At 38.2% G+C, this 23448-nt stretch overlaps 1 protein-coding gene and 10 non-coding genes across 11 annotated transcripts; all 11 read left to right on the forward strand.

Moving 5' to 3' along the window:
• Window positions 1–7572: 7572 nt before the first annotated feature.
• LOC128224717 (60S ribosomal protein L5-like) lies at window positions 7573–19221 on the forward strand. Its single transcript, XM_052934695.1, has 8 exons — window positions 7573–7667; window positions 7957–8026; window positions 12288–12403; window positions 13233–13367; window positions 14583–14785; window positions 15217–15394; window positions 16880–16968; window positions 19046–19221. The coding sequence occupies exons 1-8, from the start codon at window positions 7665–7667 to the stop codon at window positions 19143–19145; spliced, it is 894 nt and encodes a 297-aa protein (XP_052790655.1). The 5' UTR covers window positions 7573–7664; the 3' UTR covers window positions 19146–19221.
• Window positions 12627–12713, forward strand: LOC128224957 (small nucleolar RNA snR60/Z15/Z230/Z193/J17). The gene has a single exon (XR_008259584.1). It is a non-coding gene; the product is annotated as a small nucleolar RNA snR60/Z15/Z230/Z193/J17 (small nucleolar RNA).
• On the forward strand, window positions 12914–13000 carry LOC128224960 (small nucleolar RNA snR60/Z15/Z230/Z193/J17). Its single transcript, XR_008259587.1, has one exon. It is a non-coding gene; the product is annotated as a small nucleolar RNA snR60/Z15/Z230/Z193/J17 (small nucleolar RNA).
• Window positions 14910–14994, forward strand: LOC128224956 (small nucleolar RNA snR60/Z15/Z230/Z193/J17). The gene has a single exon (XR_008259583.1). It is a non-coding gene; the product is annotated as a small nucleolar RNA snR60/Z15/Z230/Z193/J17 (small nucleolar RNA).
• LOC128224961 (small nucleolar RNA snR60/Z15/Z230/Z193/J17) lies at window positions 17238–17324 on the forward strand. Its single transcript, XR_008259588.1, has one exon. It is a non-coding gene; the product is annotated as a small nucleolar RNA snR60/Z15/Z230/Z193/J17 (small nucleolar RNA).
• Window positions 17575–17661, forward strand: LOC128224959 (small nucleolar RNA snR60/Z15/Z230/Z193/J17). The gene has a single exon (XR_008259586.1). It is a non-coding gene; the product is annotated as a small nucleolar RNA snR60/Z15/Z230/Z193/J17 (small nucleolar RNA).
• LOC128224953 (small nucleolar RNA snR60/Z15/Z230/Z193/J17) lies at window positions 17723–17809 on the forward strand. Its single transcript, XR_008259580.1, has one exon. It is a non-coding gene; the product is annotated as a small nucleolar RNA snR60/Z15/Z230/Z193/J17 (small nucleolar RNA).
• Window positions 17871–17957, forward strand: LOC128224954 (small nucleolar RNA snR60/Z15/Z230/Z193/J17). The gene has a single exon (XR_008259581.1). It is a non-coding gene; the product is annotated as a small nucleolar RNA snR60/Z15/Z230/Z193/J17 (small nucleolar RNA).
• LOC128224955 (small nucleolar RNA snR60/Z15/Z230/Z193/J17) lies at window positions 18019–18105 on the forward strand. Its single transcript, XR_008259582.1, has one exon. It is a non-coding gene; the product is annotated as a small nucleolar RNA snR60/Z15/Z230/Z193/J17 (small nucleolar RNA).
• On the forward strand, window positions 18161–18247 carry LOC128224951 (small nucleolar RNA snR60/Z15/Z230/Z193/J17). The gene has a single exon (XR_008259578.1). It is a non-coding gene; the product is annotated as a small nucleolar RNA snR60/Z15/Z230/Z193/J17 (small nucleolar RNA).
• On the forward strand, window positions 18697–18783 carry LOC128224952 (small nucleolar RNA snR60/Z15/Z230/Z193/J17). Its single transcript, XR_008259579.1, has one exon. It is a non-coding gene; the product is annotated as a small nucleolar RNA snR60/Z15/Z230/Z193/J17 (small nucleolar RNA).
• Window positions 19222–23448: the final 4227 nt, after the last annotated feature.

A 23448-nucleotide genomic window follows, 5' to 3' on the forward strand; every position in this document is an offset into this window, starting at 1 on the left:
ATAGTAACACTTTTCCAAGCCGCAGATTGCTCACTATTCCAAGCCGCAGGTTTAACACAATTCCAAGCAACAGGTTGTACACTGTTTCGAGCCACAGATTCTACACTATTTCAAGCCACAGGTTGTACACTATTCCAAGCCGTAGATTGTACACTATTACAAGCCGTAGATTGTACACTATTCCAAGCCACAGGTTGTACACTATCCCAAGCCACAGGTTGTACACTATTCCAAGCCGCAGATTGTACACTATTCCAAGCCGCAGGTTGTGCACTATTCCAAGCCGCAGGTTGTACATTATTCCAAGCCGCAGGTTGTACACTATTCCAAGCCGCAGATTGTACACTATTCCAAGACGTAGATTGTACACTATTCCAAGCCGCAGATTGTACACTATTCCAAGCCGCAGGTTGTACACTAATTCAAGCCGTAGATTGTACACTATTCCAAGCCGCAGGTTGTACACTATTCCAAGCCGCAGATTGTACACTATTCCAAGCCGCAGGTTGTACACTATTCCAAGCCGCAGATTGTACACTATTCCAAGCCGCAGGTTGTACACTATTCCAAACCGTAGGTTGTACACTATTCCAAGCCACAGGTTGTACACTATTCCAAGCCGTAGATGGTACACTAATCCAAGCCGCAGATTGTACACTATTCCAAGCCGCAGATTGTACACTATTCCAAGCCGCAGATTGTACACTATTCCAAGCCGCAGATTGTACACTATTCCAAGCCGCAGATTGTACACTATTCCAAGCCGCAGATTGTACACTATTCCAAGCCGCAGATTGTACACTATTCCAAGCCGCAGGTTGTACACTATTCCAAACCGTAGATTGTACACTATTCCAAGCCACAGGTTGTACACTATTCCAAGCCGTAGATGGTACACTAATCCAAGCCGCAGATTGTACACTATTCCAAGCCGCAGATTGTACACTATTCCAAGCCGCAGATTGTACAATATTCCAAGCCGCAGATTGTACACTATTCCAAGCCGCAGATTGTACACTATTCCAAGCCGCAGATTGTACAATATTCCAAGCCGCAGATTGTACACTATTCCAAGCCGCAGATTGTACAATATTCCAAGCCGCAGATTGTACACTATTCCAAGCCGCAGGTTGTACACTATTCCAAGCTGCAGGTTGTACATTATTTCAAGCCGCCAGTTTAACATGAATCAAAGCCGTAGTGTGAACACTATTCTAAGCCGCAGGTTGTACATTATTCCAATATGCTGTACAAACAACCCATCAACTCCCAAAATAAAGAATACATGCAACCGCAAAAAAGTATCTTTAAAGCTGTATACTGGATATGTTTTCAAGCTGTATATTATACACTATTCCAAGCCGCAGATTGTACACTATTCCAATACGCAGGTTGTACACTATTCCAAGCCGCAGATTGTACACTATTCCAAGCCACAGTTGTACACTATTCCAATCCGCAGGTTGTACACTATTCCAAGCCGCAGGTTGTACACTATTCCAAGCTGCAGGTTGTACATTATTTCAAGCCGCCAGTTTAACATGAATCAAAGCCGTAGTGTGAACACTATTCTAAGCCGCAGGTTGTACATTATTCCAATATGCTGTACAAACAACCCATCAACTCCCAAAATAAAGAATACATGCAACCGCAAAAAAGTATCTTTAAAGCTGTATACTGGATATGTTTTCAAGCTGTATATTATACACTATTCCAAGCCGCAGATTGTACACTATTCCAATACGCAGGTTGTACACTATTCCAAGCCGCAGATTGTACACTATTCCAAGCCACAGTTGTACACTATTCCAATCCGCAGGTTGTACACTATTCCAAGCTGCAGGTTGTACATTATTCTAAGCCGCAGGTTGTACACTATTTAAAGCCGCAGGTTAAACACTATTCCACGATGCAGGTTGTACACTATTTAAAGCAGCAGATTATACACAATTCCAATACGCAGATTGTACACTATTCCAAGCCGCAGGTTGTACACTATTCCAAGCCGCAGGTTTAACAATATTCCAAGCCACATATTGTACACTTTTTCAAGCCACAGGTTGTACACTATTCCAAGCCGCAGGAAGTACACTATTCCTAGCCGCAGATTGTACACACTTCCTAGCCGCAGATGGTACACTATTCCTAGCCGCAGGTTGTACACTATCCCAAGCCGCAGGTTGTAGACTATTCCAAGCCGCAGATTGTACACAATTCCAAGCCGCAGGTTGTACATTATTCCAAGCCGCAGGTTGAACACTATTTCAAGCCGCAGATTTAACACTATTCCACGCCGCAGGTTGTACACTATTTAAAGCCACAGATTGTACACAATTCCAAGCCACCGGCTGTACACTATTCCAAGCCGCAGGTTGTACATCTTTCCAAGCCGCAGGTTTAACACCATTTCAAGGCGCATATTGTACACCTTTTCAAGCCGCAGGTTGTACACTATTCAAAGCCGCAGGAAGTACACCATTCCTAGCCGCAGATTGTACACACTTCCTAGCCGCAGATGGTACACTATTCCAAGCCGCAGGTTGTACACTATCGCATGCCGCAGGTTGTACACTATTCCAAGCCGCAGGTTGTACACTATTTCTAACCGCAGATTTAACACTATTCCAAGCAACAGGTTGTACACTTTTACAAGCCACAGGTTGTTCACTATTCCAAGCCACAGATTTTACACTATTCCAAGCCGCAGGTTGTACACTATTCCAAGCCGCAGATTGTACACTATTCCAAGCCGCAAGTTGTACACTATTCCAAGCCATAGCTTTATATTAAACACTATTCCAAGTCGCAGATTGTACACTATTCAAGGCCGCAGATTGTACACTATTCCAATACGCAGGTTGTATGCTATTCCAAGCCGCAGATTGCACATTATTCAAGGCCGCAGGTTGTACACTATTCCAAGCCGCAGATTGCACACTATTTTAAGCCACAAGTTGTACACTATCCCCGGCCCCAATTCGTACACTATTCGAGACCGCAGATTGCACACCATTCCAGGCCGCAGATTGTACACTATTCCAGACCGCAGATTGTACACTATTTCAGGCCCAAAGGTTTACACTATTCGAGGCCCTAAGGTGTACACTAATCCAAACAACAAAGTATACACTTTTTCAGGTCGCGTATGGTACACGTTTCCTGGTTGCAGGGTTTACACATTTCCAGACCGCAGATTGTACATAATTTCAGGCCGCAGATTGCACACTATTCCAAACCGCAAAGACGCAGATTGAGCACTATTCCAAGCCGCAGATTGAACAGTATTACAAGCCACAGATTCTCCATGCCGCATATTGTACACTTTTTCAAGCCGCAGGTTGTACACTATTCAAAACCGCAGGTTGTACACTATTCCTCGCCGCAGATTGTACACACTTCCTAGCCGCAGGTTGTACGCTATTCCACGCCGCAGGTTTTACACTATTCCAAGCCGCAGGTTGTACACTATTCCAAGCCGCAGATTGTACACTATTCCAAGCCGCAAGTTGTACACTATTCCAAGCCATAGGTTGTACACTATTCCAACCCGCACATTGTACACTATTTAAAGCCACAGGTTGTATACTATTCCGAGCCGAAGGTTGTATACTATTCAAAGCCGCGGGTTGTACACTATTCCAAGGCGCAATTTGTACACTATTCAAAGCCGCAAGTTTAACACTAATCCAAGCCACATGTTATACACTATTCCAAGCCGCAGATTGTACACAATTCAAGATCGCAGGTTGTACACTATTCCAAGCCGTAGGTTGTACACTATTCCAATACGCAGGTTGTACACTATTCCAAGCCGCAGATTTAACACTATTCCAAGCCGCAGGTTCTACACTATTTAAAGCCACAGATTGTACACAAATCCAAGCCACAGATTGTACACAATTCCAAGCTGCAGGTTGTACACAATTCCAAGCCCCAGGTTGTACACAATTCCAAACCGCAGATTGTACACAATTCCAAGTCGCATGTTTAACACTATTCCAAGCCGCATATTGTACACAATTCCAAGCCGCAGACTGTACACAATTCCAAGCCGCATATTGTACACAATTCCAAGCCGCAGGTTGTACGCTATTCCAAGCTACAGGTTGTACACTATTCCAAGCCCCAGGTTGTACGTACACTATTTCAAACCGCAGATTGTACACTATTCCAAGCCATAGATTGTACACTATTCCAAGCCGCAGATTGTACACTAATCCAAGCCGCAGATTGTACACTATTTCAAGCTACAGAGTTTACACTATTCCAAACCGTAGATTGTACACTATTCCAAGCCCCAGGTTGTACGTACACTATTCCAAACCGCAGAGTGTACACAATTCCAAGACCCAGGTTGTACACTATTCCAAGCCGCAGGTTGTACACTATTTAAAGCCGCAGATTGTACACAATTCCAAGCCGCAAGTTGTACAAAATTCCAAGCCGCAGGTTGTACACTATTCAAAGCCGCAGGATGTACACTATTCCAAGCCACAGGTTGTACACTATTTCAGCATTATTCCAATATGCTATACAATCAACCCATCAACTCCAAAAATAAAGAATACATGCAACCGCAAATAAGTAACTTTAAAGCTGTATACTGTAGATGTTTTCAAGCTGTATATTATACACTATTCCAAGTCGCAGATTGTACACTATTCAAGGCCGCAGATTGTACACTATTCCAATACGCAGATTGTACACTATTCCAATACGCAGATTGTACACTATTCCAAGCCGCAGATTGTACACTAATCCAAGCCGCAGATTGTACACTATTCCAAGCCGCAGATTGTACACTATCCCAAGCCGCAGGTTGTACACTATTCCAAGCCACAGGTTGTACACAATTCCACGCCGTAGATTTTACACTATTCCAAGCCACAGGTTGTACACTATTCCAAGCCGCAGATTGTACACTATTTAAAGCCGCAGACTGTACACCATTCCAAGCCGCAGGTTGTACACTATTCAAAGTCGCAGGATGTACACTATTCCAAGCCACAGGTTGTACACTCTTTCAGCATTATTCCAGTATGCTATACAGGGTTTACACTTTTCCAGGCCGCAGATTGTACATAATTTCAGGCCGCAGATTGTACATAATTTCAGGCCGCAGATTGTACACTATTCCAAACCGCAGATTGAACAGTATTACAAGCCACAGATTGTAAACTTCTCCATGCCGCATATTGTACACTTTTTCAAGCCGCAGGTTGTACACTATTCAAAACCGCAGGTTGTACACTATTCCTCGCCGCAGATTGTACACAATTCCTAGCCGCAGATGGTACACTATTCCAAGCCGCAGATTGTACACTATTCCAAACCGCAGGTGTTACACTATCTCAAGTCGCAGGTTGTACACTATTCAAAGCCGCAGATTGTACACTATTCCAAGCCGTAAATTGTACACTATTCCAAGCCGCAGATTGTACACTATTCCAAGCCGCAGATTGTACACTAATCCAAGCCGCAGATTGTACACTATTCCAAGTCGCAGGTTGTACACTATTCCAAGCCGCAGGTTGTACACTATTCCAAGCCGTAGATTGTACACTATTCCAAGCCACAGGTTGTACACTATTCCAAGCCGCAGATTGTACACTATCCCAAGCCGCAGGTTGTACACTATTCCAAGCCGCAGATTGTACACTATTCCAAGCCGTACATTGTACACTATTCCAAGCCGCAGGTTGTACACTATTCCAAGCCGCAGGTTGTACACTATTCCAAACCGTAGATTGTACACTATTCCAAGCCGCAGGTTGTACACTATTCCAAGCCGTAGATTGTACACTAATCCAAGCCGCAGATTGTACACTATTCCAAGCCGCAGATTGTACACTAATCCAAGCCGCAGATTGTACACTATTCCAAGCTACAGAGTTTACACTATTGCAAATCGTAGAGTGTACACTATTCCAAGCCACAGGTTGTACACTATTCCAAGCCGTAGATTGTACACTATTCCAAGCCACAGGTTGTACACTATTCCAAGCCGCAGATTGCACACTATTTAAAGCCGCAGATTGTACACCATTCCAAGCCGCAGGTTGTACAAAATTACAAGCCGCAGGTTGTACACTATTCCAAGCCGCAGGATGTACACTATTCCAAGCCACAGGTTGTACACTATTTCAGCATTATTCCAATATGCTATACAATCAACCCATCAACTCCAAAAATAAAAAATACATGCAACCGCAAATAAGTAACTTTAAAGCTGTATACTGTAGATGTTTTCAAGCTTTATATTATACACTATTCCAAGTCGCAGATTGTACACTATTCAAGGCCGCAGATTGTACACTATTCCAATACGCAGGTTGTATGCTATTCCAAGCCGCAGATTGCACATTATTCAAGGCCGCAGGTTGTACACTATTCCAAGCCGCAGATTGCACACTATTTTAAGCCACAAGTTGTACACTATCCCCGGCCCCAATTCGTACACTATTCGAGACCGCAGATTGCACACCATTCCAGGCCGCAGATTGTACACTATTCCAGACCGCAGATTGTACACTATTTCAGGCCCAAAGGTTTACACTATTCGAGGCCCTAAGGTGTACACTAATCCAAACAACAAAGTATACACTATTTCAGGTCGCGTATGGTACACGTTTCCTGGTTGCAGGGTTTACACATTTCCAGACCGCAGATTGTACATAATTTCAGGCCGCAGATTGTACACTATTCCAAACCGCAAAGACGCAGATTGAGCACTATTCCAAGCCGCAGATTGAACAGTATTACAAGCCACAGATTCTCCATGCCGCATATTGTACACTTTTTCAAGCCGCAGGTTGTACACTATTCAAAACCGCAGGTTGTACACTATTCCTCGCCGCAGATTGTACACACTTCCTAGCCGCAGGTTGTACGCTATTCCACGCCGCAGGTTGTACACTATTCCAAGCCGCAGATTGTACACTATTCCAAGCCGCAGATTGTACACTAATCCAAGCCGTAGATTGTACACTATTCCAAGCTACAGAGTTTACACTTTTCCAAACTGTAAATTGTACACTATTCCAAGCTACAGGTTGTACACTATTCCACGCCGTAGATTGTACACTATTCCAAGCCACAGGTTGTACACTATTCCAAGCTACAGATTGTACACTATTCGAAGTTACAGAGTGAACACTATTCCAGGCCGTAGACTGTACACTATTCCATGCCGCAGGTTTAACACCATTCCAATCCGCAGGCTGTACACTATTCCAAACAGCTGGTTTTGGGGGAAAGCGGAAAGGTTGTAGAATCCATTTCTCCGGTAGAATCCGGTCAGTACCGCTGTCCATTTTAAGAGGGCATGATAATGTTACACTGGTCTGAATCGTTCCCACAACCTCTGGGCTGAGCGGTGGACATGTATAAATACCACTATACTATTTTTTGAAACCACTAATTGAACTTTATGTTTTATGATAATTACTAATTATACATATGTTATTTCCATTTTATAAATAATCAATACAAATAAATGGTCTTATAAGTTTTAGTCATAGTTGATTTTCTTTCATTTATTTTTTCTTTCTGCCGAATTATATTCTTAACAAACCCGTCAACCTACTAACTTCCTTTTCCGGTTTTGTGTGTTAGCCCCTAGCCGAAGCTATCCATTTGTGAAGGAAATCCTTCAATATCTAAAGATGGTAAACATGATTATCTTCAGAATGAAACAAAACATTAAGAGTGTTGTTCTGCTAACCGTTCAACATAAACTATTGTTAGTATAGTCGTTTTTAACGCTAGTTTTTCTACGTGTGAAGTTCGTCCCATGTTTTTTACATGTTTTGCGACCGAAAAGGGTTGACGTTTGTATTGTTTCATGCTAACACAGGTGACGGCAACATATTTATATCGTTAAAATGATACATTCATTGCCTATCAAATATTTGACAAACGGTAATTTTAACCATACGTTGATGTATTACTTTTCAGGGGTTCGTTAAAGTTGTTAAGAACAAGGCATACTTCAAAAGATTTCAAGTAAAATTCAGGAGGAGGAGAGGTAAATTCTCCTTACTTTAGGTAGGCCGCAGGATTTTGATTTATTTAAAAAAAAAATGGATATCTGTTGACCTAATTAATTAGTTGACATAAAAATAACTCCCATGTTTAGTTTTACATTTATTATCATTGTAAATAAATTGTGTAAAATCGTCCCATGTTTTTTACATGTTTTGCGACCGAAATGTTAGCAATGTACTGGTTGGAGAGCAATTTCTAGCAAAAGCAGAATCCAGCAATTGCCATTTTCTCTCTTCATTTATGATTTTCATGGCAATTGTGGTATATCGTTAAATGTGAAATTTTGCCTAAATTTATTTTATATCAATTATTCAAAATTTGTGATTGGTGTTTAAAAAAATACGAAAGTGGTTAAAAATATGAAAATTCTCTCATGCGACATGGCTGGGTGAGAGACTGTCCATGGGTAATGACAAATTTGCAAATTGCAATCTGTTTTCCCATAAAACATCATGGCTGCCAATCACATGACCTTTGTTGTGATAAAGTAGAAAACGGAGTATCTGCAGTGTCGATGAGTGTCAGCATGTTTTCTTCATGTTTTTCATCTTTAATCAGTATATTGTGTCAAAATTTTACTGGCCATGTTCTAGGGCCCATTTTCCTTGACATTTTGATATAATTCTTAATACAGTATTCCCCGTAGTTTGCTTCGTTAGTTTGCAGAAGGTTTTCAATCGAAAGCATTTGCCTCTGATTTATATGGTGAAATTGGCGAATCTGTGTTTCTCTTCCAATATGTCAATCCAAGGGCAGTTCAAACAATGAAAGTTCAAGTACAATGTCGACATGATATTTAAAAAGTGTACAGAAACGGGGGGAGGGGTTACAAAAAGATATAAAAAAATGATAAAGTAGGCGAACAAACATAAGTGGATAAAGTAGGCTTACCTTAAAGCGTTTGGGTAAAAAAGAGAACAGGGTAAAACAGATCTTGCGTTAGAAAGCGTTTGGGTAAAAAAGAGAACAGGGTGAAACAGATCTTGCGTTAGACGATGAACAAAGTTTAGACACAGAAGTATGCACAATGAAAAAATGGCGAAAACCTGAGGACGGGCGGGCTAATTTGTGATTTTACGGGCTGTTAACCATTTTGCGTAAAAGTTTTTATTCCATGGCATAAATTGTTTTTATAAAAATATTTTTGAAACTTTGTCAGAATACTTGTCTACGTCTTATTCCTTATAAAATTACAATATGTTAATTTATAAGAATTAAAAGTTTATCATTTACTTGAGTCAATAACTGAATGCATTTCCCATTGCTGTTTTATCATGACTCATAATGATACATCTTTCAGCATGTTTATATGCATGAGAAACGCAGAGTAGAAAAATAAAATAGAAAGAGGTCAACCTGTGGTGTTTGAAGTCAGTGACGGTATAAAAGGATTTGTCACGACATCGGAACGTGGCGTTGTTTCGATGCCGTCTATGATGGACACTCAGTCCTGACTTGCTTTGGAAACTTTTACCGCAGTCCGTGCACAGCTTCTGTTCACCTACCATAACTGTTAAAAAGCGTTGTTTATGTAACAATACTTTTTAACAGGAAAAAGACATGGGTGTCTCATATATTAACATTAATAAATATTTCTTTAAACAGTTAGCCTACTTTATCCACTTATTTTCGTTTGCCTACTTTATCATTTTTTATCTTTTAATCCATTTTGGACTTTTCTGGAAAAAAAACTTTCTTAACACTTTTTGAATATCATGTCGACATTTTACTTGAACTTTCAGTGTGTAAACTACCCAAGGATTGACATATTGGTGGAAAAAATCTCATAGGTTCGGCAATTTAACCATATAAATCAGAGGCACATGCTTTCGATTGAAAACTTTCTGCAAAGTAACGAAGCAAACTACAAAGAATACTGTAGGAAGAATTATTCCAAAATGTCGAGAAAAATGGGCCCTAGAACATGGCCTTTAAAATTTGACACAGTATACGGAGTGAAAATGAAAAACAAACTTACCAGTGCTGCAGATACTCCGTTTTCTACTTTATCACAACAAAGGTCACGTTATTGGCAGCCGTGAACATGTATTGTCAGAATTGTATTAATTTTTGTGTGACTAAGTCCAGAAATGATCTTTCACTTAATCACTTTATTGTACAATGGTATAAATTCGACATTGACGTTCACATCCAGAATACAAACTAGACCTTGTTTTTAGGCCCCCGAAGGTGGGCATATTAAAATCGCACCGTCCGTCCGGCTCTGTAACTTTCCCTTGTATGGACAGATTTAAAAATAACTTGCCACATGTGTTCCACATACCAAGACGACGTGTGGCGTGCAAGACTCGTGTCCCTACCTCAAAGGTCAAGGTCACACTTAGTGTTTATTCACAATGGAGTGCTGCATATAAGGACATAGAGTATAGGTTGTCGTGTCCGGGCTGTAACTTTCTCTTGTATGGACAGATTTTAAAATAACTTGCCACATGTGTTCCACATACCAAGACGATGTGTCGCGTGCAAGACCCGTGTCCCTACCTCAAAGGTCAAGGTCACACTTAGTGTTTATTTACAATGGAGTGCTGCATATAAGGACATAGAGTATAGGTTGTCGTGTCCGGGCTGTAACTTTCTCTTGTATGGACAGATTTTAAAATAACTTGCCAAATGTGTCCCACATACCAAGACGACGTGTCGCGTGCAAAACCCGTGTCCCTACCTCAAAGGTCAAGGTCACACTTAGTGTTTATTCACAATGGAGTGCTGCATATGAGGACATAGAGTATATGTTGTCGTGTCCGGGCTGTAACTTTCTCTTGTATGGACAGATTTTAAAATAACTTGCCACATGTGTTCCACATACCAAGACGACGTGTCGTGTGCAAGACCCGTGTCCCTGCCTCAAAGGTCAAGGTCACACATAGTGTTTATTCACAATGGAGTGCTGCATATAAGGACATAGAGTATAGGTTGTCGTGTCCGGGCTGTAACTTTCCCTTGTATGGACAGATTTTAAAAAAACTTGACACATGTGTTCCACATACCAAGACGACGTGTCGCGTGCAAGACCCGTGTTCCTACCTCAAAGGTCAAGGTCACACTTGTGTTTATTCACAATGGAGTGCTGCATATAAGGACATAGAGTATAGGTTGTCGTGTCAGGGCTGTTACTTTCCCTTGTATGGACAGATTTTAAAATCACTTGCTACATGTGTTCCACATACGAAGACAACGTGTCGTGTGCAAGACCCATGTCCCTACCTCTAAGGTGAAAGATACACTAAGTGTTTATTCACAAGGGAATTCTGAATATAAGGACATAACAGTGTAGGTTGTCAAGTATGGGTGGTATTTTTTTATGTTCAGAGGCAATTTAAAATAACTTGCCATATGTATTTGACACATAAAGGCAAGATCAACTTTTCATGTACTGACCTTGTTCGTAGGTCAATGTCACATTCGGGGGCATTCGTCACATACTGTGACAGCTCTTGTTTTGTTTTTTTAATGATAAAAGATTTCATTTTTTTACTAGCAAAATAAAAAGGGTAAGGTCAGGGCCTATTTCATAGATAGGGTCGGGTAACCCGAACCAAACGTTTTTCTTTTTAGGCCTCCGCTTAATTTGGGCCATTGAGCTTAATGACATCTCAAATTTTTATAATAAACCATCTTAATATTGATCCCTAGTTTGTGTAACAGCAAGTTTTATTCTAACAATACTTTTGCTAAGGCCTAAAACAAAAATATTTCTGTTTCGGGTAACCCGACCCTACCTTTAAAAATGCGCCGACACTAACTTTTTTTCCCGTTTCTGAGCAAAAAAAAATGTTAGCGAATAGAGAGTTACGAAGGGCGGATAAATGCAGATTTTAATCAGAATTATTGTTTATATGATAAAACAAAGTCAGGCAATGGCAGTAATGTAGGAAAGACTGCTATGTGCAAGAAAACACTGAACTTGCAACAGATTTTGAAAAAAAAAATCCCTACCTACCTTACCTTGAAATTTTGGGAAGGTCACCTTAAACAATTTTTTTTTTCCTAATGAGAAAATATTTAAAAAACCTGTCAGAATTGCCGGATACTGCTCTTCATCCAGTTCATTCATAATCTTGAGTAAATAAATGAATTGCGCCATGTCAATGATTTATAGTCCTAAGAGAAAATAATCTGCCAAGTCATGCTTGTCTGGTATGGGTGTTTTCAATTTGATTTTAATCCTTCATGTCATTTACCTTCATGACAAATCGTTATGTATTGTGTTAATTTTCCAGAGGGAAGAACAGATTACTATGCCAGAAAACGCTTGGTTGTCCAAGAAAAAAATAAATACAACACCCCTAAGTACAGATTGATTGTCCGGTTTACCAACAAGGACATCATCTGTCAGGTATGAAATAGGAGTCTTATGCTTGGAGCATACATTATATGAAGTCATTAGTATCCAGTACATGATTCTGTGAGATTTAAAGCCGCCAGATGATAACAGCTGATGTTCTGTGGTGTGTAACAGTTGCTAGATGTCTTTCGCTTTTATTGGGAGCATAAAGAAAAGAATATAATTTTAGGCAGCCATAAGATGCCATTAATGAGAAATACATGTTTGGTTAAGTTGAATTTTCATGATGATAACATAGTTCAGCTGAGTTTCTGTGATGTGAAACAGCTGCTTTGTCTTTCGCTCCTATCTGAAGCATATAAAAGAAACTTGTTACTTAAAAGCTGTGTCAGAACTGAAAGTCCTTACATAATATTCAGTCAAGTTTGACATTCATTAATATGAACAAGTCTTAATTCTAACAACAGTGCTTCACATCTTGTTTAGTCAAGCAGACCGAATTTTGGCAAGCCCTGAGAGCGTTTATATTTACAGGTCTTGTACTCGATTTGACCAATGGTTTAATGTTCATGATGATAACATAGTTCAGCTGAGTTCCTATGATGTGAAATAGCTGTTATGTTTTTCGCTCCTATCTGAAGAACAGTCTTTTATGCTGGCAATAAAACTGAACAGAATTGAGATAGACTTTTTTCCATTGTATAATTCAAGAATTATTCTGTCATCAATAGCCATTCTTACGAATTTGTGATTGAAAATAAGCCCAACACAAGGACACTGTTTTATTATTTGTTCAAAATTTATTGTACAGATGAACTTCTATTTAATCTCATTATCATACAAAGCTAATTGTTGTGTTCTGTGTTCACCATGGTTTCAGATAGCGTATGCCAGAGTGGAGGGAGACGTGATCATTTGCGCTGCATATGCTCATGAGCTTCCCCGATATGGCATCAAGGTCGGGCTAACAAACTACGCCGCTGCTTACTGCACTGGACTTCTTATAGCAAGAAGAGTAAGTTTCTCATGAAGTATGTTTTACTTTCGAGGTTTATTTACCCCATGATACAAACCTAGGGTTATGGCCATCGCCATCAGCTCTAATATTTCATGCAATTGCCAAGTTTTCTGAAGTGTACACAAAATACAAATTTTAACAGCAATAGTAGGTATTTAAATGGAGCAGTATATCCTGATCAACAACTTCCTAGTTTATGGGAAAAAATGAACAAGAGATGTGTGTTGACTCCATATTGAGCTTTCTCTGTATGCATTTTAATTGCATGAAGACGTAGGTAGTGGAACAATCTAGGTAGTGGTAACAATGTAGTACTTATAATAATTATTAGAATGATAGTTTTGATGATTTATTGGACACATCAGTTATTATACACTTACTGTAATGGGACTACCAACTTCAAAATTTTAGAAGTCTGATTGAAAATCAAGGAATCCTGTGCATGAAGAAATCATTTTCACAGATAAAAGAGAAGTAAATAAAGATAATTATGTTCAAAAATACTTGTTTTGGGAATCCATCATGAATTGTTATAGATTCAAAATTTATTATTTTTGTCATCTTTTTCCAAAACTAGGAGTCTGATGGACTGCCCAGGTCCAAAATCGAGGACTTACTAGGAGATTATTAGTAGCTTAAATATATGAAACTGCATATGTACCTAAATACAGTCTGCGAAATAACCCATGTGCCCGATGCCCGGGGCAAGTAAAAATCCCGCCGGGCAAGTAAAAAATCGTATTTGCTTGCCCGATAGGGCAAGTGAAAAAAGAGAACGAAATCGTTTATCCGAAAATCAACAAACAAAGTAAATACGCTAAATTTGATGACGTATTACTCGACTTTGTAAAAGTCGCTAAATTTGATGACGTTTTACGCGGTCTGTATCGACTGGTACACTTACTCCGCAGTCCGAATCAATAAAAAGACGAAAAAGACGACGATGATGATGATGATGATGTCGAGATGACAGAAGATACTGTTTTCTCTCTTTTGTCATTTAGAGAATGAATAAAACAACTCTGATGTGATCTTTGCTTTATATTTTATTTGAAATTCGGGCAAGTGAAAATTGGTCAGGGCAAGTGAAAATTGCCAGGGAGATGCCCGAAAGGGCAAGTTCATCTGAAAAGTTATTTCGCAGACTGTAAATAGATAAATATTTAAGGTTTATGTAGAATAAAACATAACAAGTCTTGAATGTTCTTCCAGTTATTGAAGAAACTGAAACTGGACAGCATTTACACTGGTCAGACCGCGATTGATGGAGATGAATTCTTTGTTGAGGATGTTGACGGGGAACCAGGCGCGTTCCGCTGTTACCTTGACGTTGGTCTTGTCCGCACTACCACTGGTGCCCGTGTGTTCGGGGCCCTGAAGGGCTGTGCCGATGGTGGCATCGACATCCCACACAGGTATTTGAAACTCGGTATTAAGAAGTACTCACTTTTGGCACTTGATCTCAACTGTTGTTGTCCCTTAAAATAGGATCTGTGGGAAATATAGTTGTTGACCCCTGGTGACTTTTACTTTCCACTTGAACTGTAAATGATGATACCATAGTTCAGCTGAGAACAATGATGTGAATAGCTCAGTTGTCTTTCGCTCCTATCTGAAACAGTTCATTATAAACAAATATGAAAACTACAAAAAATGAACGTATTCTGTAGTTTAAGCTTTTTGTGGTTGCCAATAATGAATATCATAAATTTTCTGTAAGCATATGTTTTTCCCCAGCTTTGAGGAAATTTCTATAAATATATTTGGTGTCCGGTTGGTCTTTTAAGTGATATTTAGCCCTGTTTTCAATATTAACAAGAATTTGAAAGAAATATGTTCCTTTCAGTACAAAGCGTTTCCCAGGCTACGATTCCGAGAGTGGCGAGTTCAGCGCAGCTGTTCACCGTGACCATATCTTCGGGAAACATGTGTCCGAATACATGAGGAAACTGCAGGACGAGGATGAGGACGCGTTCAAGAAACAGTTCTCACGCTTCACCAAGGAAGGCCTCACCGCAGATAATGTACGAGTGCTTAGGGTGTTTTAAGTTTCAAAAATGTGTCTTAAAACTGTAGGAATATTAATTGAATGAACCCCATATAATGTACGAGTCTTGAGTGTGTTAAAGACACAAAAATGTATCGTATAACTGTAGGAATATTAATTGAATGAACCCCATATAATGTACGAGTCTTGAGTGTGTTAAAGACACAAAAATGTATGTATAACTGTAGGAATATTAATTGAATGAACCCCATATAATGTACGAGTCTTGAGTGTGTTAAAGACACAAAAATGTATCGTATAACTGTAGGAATATTAATTGAATGAACCCCATATAATGTACGAGTCTTGAGTGTGTTAAAGACACAAAAATGTATGTATAACTGTAGGAATATTAATTGAATGAACCCCATATAATGTACGAGTCTTGAGTGTGTTAAAGACACAAAAATGTATCGTATAACTGTAGGAATATTAATTGAATGAACCCCATATAATGTACGAGTCTTGAGTGTGTTAAAGACACAAAAATGTATCGTATAACTGTAGGAATATTAATTGAATGAACCCCATATAATGTACGAGTCTTGAGTGTGTTAAAGACACAAAAATGTATCGTTTAACTGTAGGAATATTAATTGAATGAACCCCATATAATGTACGAGTCTTGAGTGTGTTAAAGACACAAAAATGTATCGTATAACTGTAGGAATATTAATTGAATGAACCCCATATAATGTACGAGTCTTGCGTGTGTTAAAGACACAAAAATGTATCGTATAACTGTAGGAATATTAATTGAATGAACCCCATATAATGTACGAGTCTTGAGTGTGTTAAAGACACAAAAATGTATCGTATAACTGTAGGAATATTAATTGAATGAACCCCATATAATGTACAGTCTTGGGTGTGTTAAAGACACAAAAATGTATCGTATAACTGTAGGAATATTAATTGAATGAACCCCATATAATGTACGAGTCTTGAGTGTGTTAAAGACACAAAAATGTATCGTATAACTGTAGGAATATTAATTGAATGAACCCCATATAATGTACGAGTCTTGCGTGTGTTAAAGACACAAAAATGTATCGTATAACTGTAGGAATATTAATTTGATATAAGGGTTTCATGTGTAGGCCTAGAAAGGAAACTAAATGAGGCAAGAAGTGTTGCAATATGACTGAAAAATGTGTAGATTTTTAAGTCAGATTTATTCTTGTTTCATATCATATGAAAGGGGTTCTTAGCCAAGTACTCGGCTACAAGATACAAGAATCTTTATTTAAAGTCGGATATATGATAACAAAAACATTGGCTCAATCAGCTATTTTCTGACATTTTTACCAAATTGGATATGACTATTTTTACAGCTGGTCCTGAGAAATTGATGTGTATTCATAAAACTTGAAAGAAAGAAAAATGAATTTAATAAAACATTCATTTATTTTAATATAGATGTGACTATTGCAATTACCTTTATCGATTTACTCATTTTCAGTTGGAAGAAATGTACAAGAAAGGCCATGCCAGTATACGTAGCAACCCTGAACCTAAGGCAAAGGCTACCAAAGAGGTCAAGGTCAAGAGGTCAGTGCACATCTATTTGATAGGCTATTTTGCCGTATTAAAAGTAACATTACATGCCTTATTCGTTGGGGGGGGGGGGCTGGAACAAGAATTGAAAAAAAACTTGAGGGGTTGGGGAATTGTTGATTTAATTGGGGTGAAATTGTTGATTTAATATTGGATTTGTAACTTGTTAAAATTGACTTAAATATTTTGTAAATGGTCAAATGGTAGTCCTAAATTATTGGGAAATATGGAGTGTTTTGGGTTTCGCTTGATTGACAAGATATTTTCCGTTCATGATGATAACATAGTTCAGCTGAGTTTCTATGATGTGAAACAGCTGCTATGTCTTTCGCTCCTATCTGAAGCATAAAGAAAATGGTGATTTAAAGCAGTCTTTATAGAATGCCTAACAATATTCTGTTCATTCAACAATCCTCAACATTAGACTTTGAGTGTAACAAGTCTGAATCTATATTCTGTTTCATATATGGTCATCAATATTATATTGTGTTTCAAACAAATTTTTGCATAGAACAGCAGCTTTATTGGACAGAGTTTGAGAAAGCCCAGAGACTATTTTAACTGCAGGGCTGGGGGCCTTTGCTTGGTTTGACCACATGTTCAAAGTTTATGATGATAACATAGTTCAGCTGAGTTTCTGTGATGTGAAACAGCTGCTATGTCTTTCGCTCCTATCTGAAGCATAAAAAAGAAACATGTTACTTTAAAGCAGCCTTCAAATAATGTAAAACTCCATGTTTACTTAAGTTCAATGTTCATGATGATAACATAGTTCAGCTGAGTTTCTGTGATGTGAAACAGCTGCTATGTCTTTCGCTCCTATCTGAAGCATAAAAAAGAAACATGTTACTTTAAAGCAGCCTTCAAATAATGTAAAACTCCATGTTTACTTAAGTTCAATGTTCATGATGATAACATAGTTCAGCTGAGTTTCTGTGATGTGAAACAGCTGCTATGTCTTTCGCTCCTATCTGAAGCATAAAAAAGAAACATGTTACTTTAAAGCAGCCTTCAAATAATGTAAAGCTCCATGTTTACTTAAGTTCAATGTTCATGATGATAACATAGTTCAGCTGAGTTTCTGTGATGTGAAACAGCTGCTATGTCTTTCGCTCCTATCTGAAGCATAAATAGAAGCATGTCATTTTAAAGAAGTCTTCAAATAATGTAAAACTCCATGTTCAGTCGAATGTTCATGATGATAACATAGTTCAGCTGAGTGACTTTGATGTGAAACAGCTGTAATGTCTTTCGCTCCTATCTGAAGCATATATATTCAATGTTATCCTGTATATTTGGAAAATGACACCTGGAATTGGGAATTTCCGCATCATTTATTCACAAAGTACAGAATTTCTTTATCCTTAGTATACGTGAATACTCTTAAACCATTTGTGGACTTCTATATTTAAACAAAATAAAGTACAAGTTTGTTTGTTTTTCAAAAAAAGAACTTCCTCAAAACATTAGTTGAACAATTACAATTATTTGCAAGATTCTGATTGAATTTTTATACAATTATGATGACAACATAGTTCAGCTGAATTATTGTAATTTTACCAGTTTACTCATCTAATTAAAGTAGATCCATTTAATTCTCATTGAACTTGAAAGTTTTGGGGGATTTTGTTTAAACAAAGCAAAAAAACAACAACACTTATGTCACTGCATTTGTTGTAAATAATCTGTTATATCATGGTCTAACTTTTAAGGGGAGGTATGCTAATGTTCATGATGATAACATAGTTCAGCTGAGTTTCTGTGATGTGAAATAGCTGCTATGTCTTTCGCTCCTATCTGAAGCATCCTGAAAAGCAAACCTTTTTTGCAGTCCTTTTTCGATGTCTCTCATTTATTGAAGCTGTTCCTATCTGCAAACAGCTGAGGCAAATATTTCATTGAATTGGAACTGAAGATAATGGATATTCTAGGCATTAAGATATTGAATATTTGAGGATGCTGTTGTCTACATCAGAAAAATAACCAATTTTCAAATAAGCCAATACTATTCCGGGATTTTACTCAGATCCATATGTATATCTTTTCACATCCTTATCCCGTATATTTGCAGGTGGAACCGCGCCAAGATGACCAAGGCACAGCGGGAGGACAGCGTCAAGCAGAAGAAGGAAGCCTACATGCGCAAATTGAAGGCCGACGACGACGAGTAGCGCGGTGTCATACACACTGTGCTTTAAACTGTACTGTCGAGCACTGCCTGAAGAGAAAAAATATACAAAACAAGCATTCTGTGTTCTGTTTTATTTTAGTGTGTTCGTAGAATCGCCCCTGTGTCAGTGTAAATCCTTTTTATTAAAAATGTTCACATGCAATTAACAGACCTGCAGTGCCAATAATTTTGGCAACAATGCTCGTTTTCGCGTGTAGGATTTTAACCTGGCGAGTTGTGGAACGGTGCTTCAGTCCTTTTTGGTAGCACCATTCTGCCCTCCAGGAGATAACATGAACACTCGCCTCTTAGGACTAGATACAAATATAGCAATATTTGGAAGTTGAAACCTAATTTTACTAAGGTTAAACAATCCCTTACATGATCGTAACATGTTCACTTTAATTGTTCCAAATGCTATTCAGCCAATTGAATATAATTGTATACATATCCACAGGTCATCATGGCCAGTTTGCACATTGAGGCAATTTGATTGGCCGACTATTCTAATTTGATATAGCCCAATTGGTATTTTTAGCCAACTTGAACCAAACCAAACACTACCAGTTTTATCGGCTGCTGTCCTTTTTCAAACCTGATAAAAACGATTTGTGCCGTAGAATCTTGCCTAATTTTAAGGATTTATATCGGCTTACAAGCGGCCCTTACTATATTTGTTCAACAACTACTCCAGCGATTATCAAATGGCTACCATGTACATTAGTTGACCTGGTTTACACAATAGATGGGGAAGGAGGGATATACCGTAGGTAAACGTGACGTTCGGGCGCTTGTAGCTATCCATGGTGAAGTTATGAACTGCTTTAAAGTGCGTTAAAAACTTGCCAAAAGTCGTGTCCGGTATGGGTTTCATTTGTGCCTTGCAAATCCTCAATGCCAATTTTCAACACTACTGTACCGGCATTACTGGCTTAAATTCCAAAATTCTTTCTCCATTGAATGCATATTTATGTCCTCCATCCATACCAAATTTATGAGTGTGCGATATAAAACAAAACAGATATTGTAGTTACATTGTATCCCCCGCCTTGAAAACGCGAGTGGATATAGTAATGGTAGGCGCGATTCCGTGCGTGTGTGTCCGTCCGGCCCACATTCATTTCTTTGCATCTCCTCTTACATTTTTCATGCGATTTCTACCAAACTTTCACAGATTGATGATCATAAAGTGAAGCAGCGCATATTTTCGGGCTTTCCCGATTCGACCATTTTTGAAAGAGTTATTGCCCTTTGGTTATTTTACATTTTAATGATTTAAAATTGGTTTCTTCGCAACTCCTCTTTACGTTTTTCATGCGATTTCTACCAAACTTTCACAGATTGATATCATTAAGTGAAGCAGCGCATATTGTCTGGCTTTTGCGATTTGACATTTTTGAAAGAGTTGTTGCCCTTTGCTTATTTTACATTTAAAATTGGTTTCTTCACAACTCCTCTTATGTTTTTTCTTGCGATTTCTAACAAACTTTCACAGATTGATGACCATAAAGTGAAGCAGCGCATATTGTCTGGCTTTTGCGATTTGACCATTTTCGAAAGAAATATTGCCCTTTTCTTACTTTACATTCAAAATTGGTTTCTTCGCAACTCCTCTTACGTTTTTCATGCGATTTCTACCAAACTTTCACAGATTGATGATCATAAAGTGAAGCAGCGCATATTTTCGGGCTTTCCCGATTCCACCATTTTTGAAAGAGTTATTGCCCTTTGGTTATTTTACATTTTAATAATTTAAAATTGGTTTCTTCGCAACTGCTTTTATGTTTTTCATGCGATTTCTACCAAACTTTCACCGATTGATATCATTAAGTGAAGCAGCGCATATTGTCTGGCTTTTGCGATTTGACCATTTTTGAAAGAGTTATTGCCCTTTGCTTATTTTACATTTAAAATTGGTTTCTTCACAACTACTCTTATGTTTTTTCATGCGATTTCTACCAAACTTTCACAGATTGATGATCATAAAGTGAAGCAGCGCATATTTTCGGGCTTTCCCGATTCGACCATTTTTGAAAGAGTTATTGCCCTTTGGTTATTTTACATTTTAATGATTTAAAATTGGTTTCTTCGCAACTCCTCTTTACGTTTTTCATGCGATTTCTACCAAACTTTCACAGATTGATATCATTAAGTGAAGCAGCGCATATTGTCTGGCTTTTGCGATTTGACATTTTTGAAAGAGTTATTGCCCTTTGCTTATTTTACATTTAAAATTGGTTTTTTCACAACTCCTCTTATGTTTTTTCTTGCGATTTCTAACAAACTTTCACAGATTGATGACCATAAAGTGAAGCAGCGCATATTGTCTGGCTTTTGCGATTTGACCATTTTTGAAAGAAATATTGCCCTTTTCTTATTTTACATTCAAAATTGGTTTCTTCGCAACTCCTCTTACGTTTTTCATGCGATTTCTACCAAACTTTCACAGATTGATGATCATAAAGTGAAGCAGCGCATATTTTCGGGCTTTCCCGATTCCACCATTTTTGAAAGAGTTATTGCCCTTTGGTTATTTTACATTTTAATGATTTAAAATTGGTTTCTTCGCAACTCCTCTTTACGTTTTTCATGCGATTTCTACCAAACTTTCACAGATTGATATCATTAAGTGAAGCAGCGCATATTGTCTGGCTTTTGCGATTTGACATTTTTGAAAGAGTTGTTGCCCTTTGCTTATTTTACATTTAAAATTGGTTTCTTCACAACTCCTCTTATGTTTTTTCTTGCGATTTCTAACAAACTTTCACAGATTGATGACCATAAAGTGAAGCAGCGCATATTGTCTGGCTTTTGCGATTTGACCATTTTTGAAAGAAATATTGCCCTTTTCTTATTTTACATTCAAAATTGGTTTCTTCGCAACTCCTCTTACGTTTTTCATGCGATTTCTACCAAACTTTCACAGATTGATGATCATAAAGTGAAGCAGCGCATATTTTCGGGCTTTCCCGATTCCACCATTTTTGAAAGAGTTATTGCCCTTTGGTTATTTTACATTTTAATAATTTAAAATTGGTTTCTTCGCAACTGCTCTTATGTTTTTCATGCGATGTCTACCAAACTTTCACAGATTGATATCATTAAGTGAAGCAGCGCATATTGTCTGGCTTTTGCGATATGACCATTTTTGAAAGAGTTATTGCCCTTTGCTTATTTTACATTTAAAATTGGTTTCTTCACAACTCCTCTTATGTTTTTTCATGCGATTTCTAACACACTCTCACAGATTGATGATCATAAAGTGAAGCAGCGCATATTTTCGGGCTTTCCCGATTCCACCATTTTTGAAAGAGTTATTGCCCTTTGGTTATTTTACATTTTAATGATTTAAAATTGGTTTCTTCGCAACTCCTCTTTACGTTTTTCATGCGATTTCTACCAAACTTTCACAGATTGATATCATTAAGTGAAGCAGCGCATATTGTCTGGCTTTTGCGATTTGACATTTTTGAAAGAGTTGTTGCCCTTTGCTTATTTTACATTTAAAATTGGTTTCTTCACAACTCCTCTTATGTTTTTTCTTGCGATTTCTAACAAACTTTCACAGATTGATGACCATAAAGTGAAGCAGCGCATATTGTCTGGCTTTTGCGATTTGACCATTTTCGAAAGAAATATTGCCCTTTTCTTACTTTACATTCAAAATTGGTTTCTTCGCAACTCCTCTTACGTTTTTCATGCGATTTCTACCAAACTTTCACAGATTGATGATCATAAAGTGAAGCAGCGCATATTTTCGGGCTTTCCCGATTCCACCATTTTTGAAAGAGTTATTGCCCTTTGGTTATTTTACATTTTAATAATTTAAAATTGGTTTCTTCGCAACTGCTTTTATGTTTTTCATGCGATTTCTACCAAACTTTCACCGATTGATATCATTAAGTGAAGCAGCGCATATTGTCTGGCTTTTGCGATTTGACCATTTTTGAAAGAGTTATTGCCCTTTGCTTATTTTACATTTAAAATTGGTTTCTTCACAACTACTCTTATGTTTTTTCATGCGATTTCTACCAAACTTTCACAGATTGATGATCATAAAGTGAAGCAGCGCATATTTTCGGGCTTTCCCGATTCGACCATTTTTGAAAGAGTTATTGCCCTTTGGTTATTTTAATGATTTAAAATTGGTTTCTTCGCAACTCCTCTTTACGTTTTTCATGCGATTTCTACCAAACTTTCACAGATTGATATCATTAAGTGAAGCAGCGCATATTGTCTGGCTTTTGCGATTTGACATTTTTGAAAGAGTTATTGCCCTTTGCTTATTTTACATTTAAAATTGG

This window comes from Mya arenaria, chromosome 17, assembly GCF_026914265.1.
Source record: "Mya arenaria isolate MELC-2E11 chromosome 17, ASM2691426v1".
In the NCBI taxonomy this organism is placed as follows: Eukaryota; Metazoa; Mollusca; class Bivalvia; order Myida; family Myidae; genus Mya; species Mya arenaria.

Coding starts and splice junctions, on each gene's coding strand:
- LOC128224717 (XM_052934695.1), top strand. Junction 13,368..14,582: donor GACTTCTTATAGCAAGAAGA/GTAAGTTTCTCA, acceptor ATGTTCTTCCAG/TTATTGAAGAAACTGAAACT. Junction 16,969..19,045: donor AAAGAGGTCAAGGTCAAGAG/GTCAGTGCACAT, acceptor GTATATTTGCAG/GTGGAACCGCGCCAAGATGA.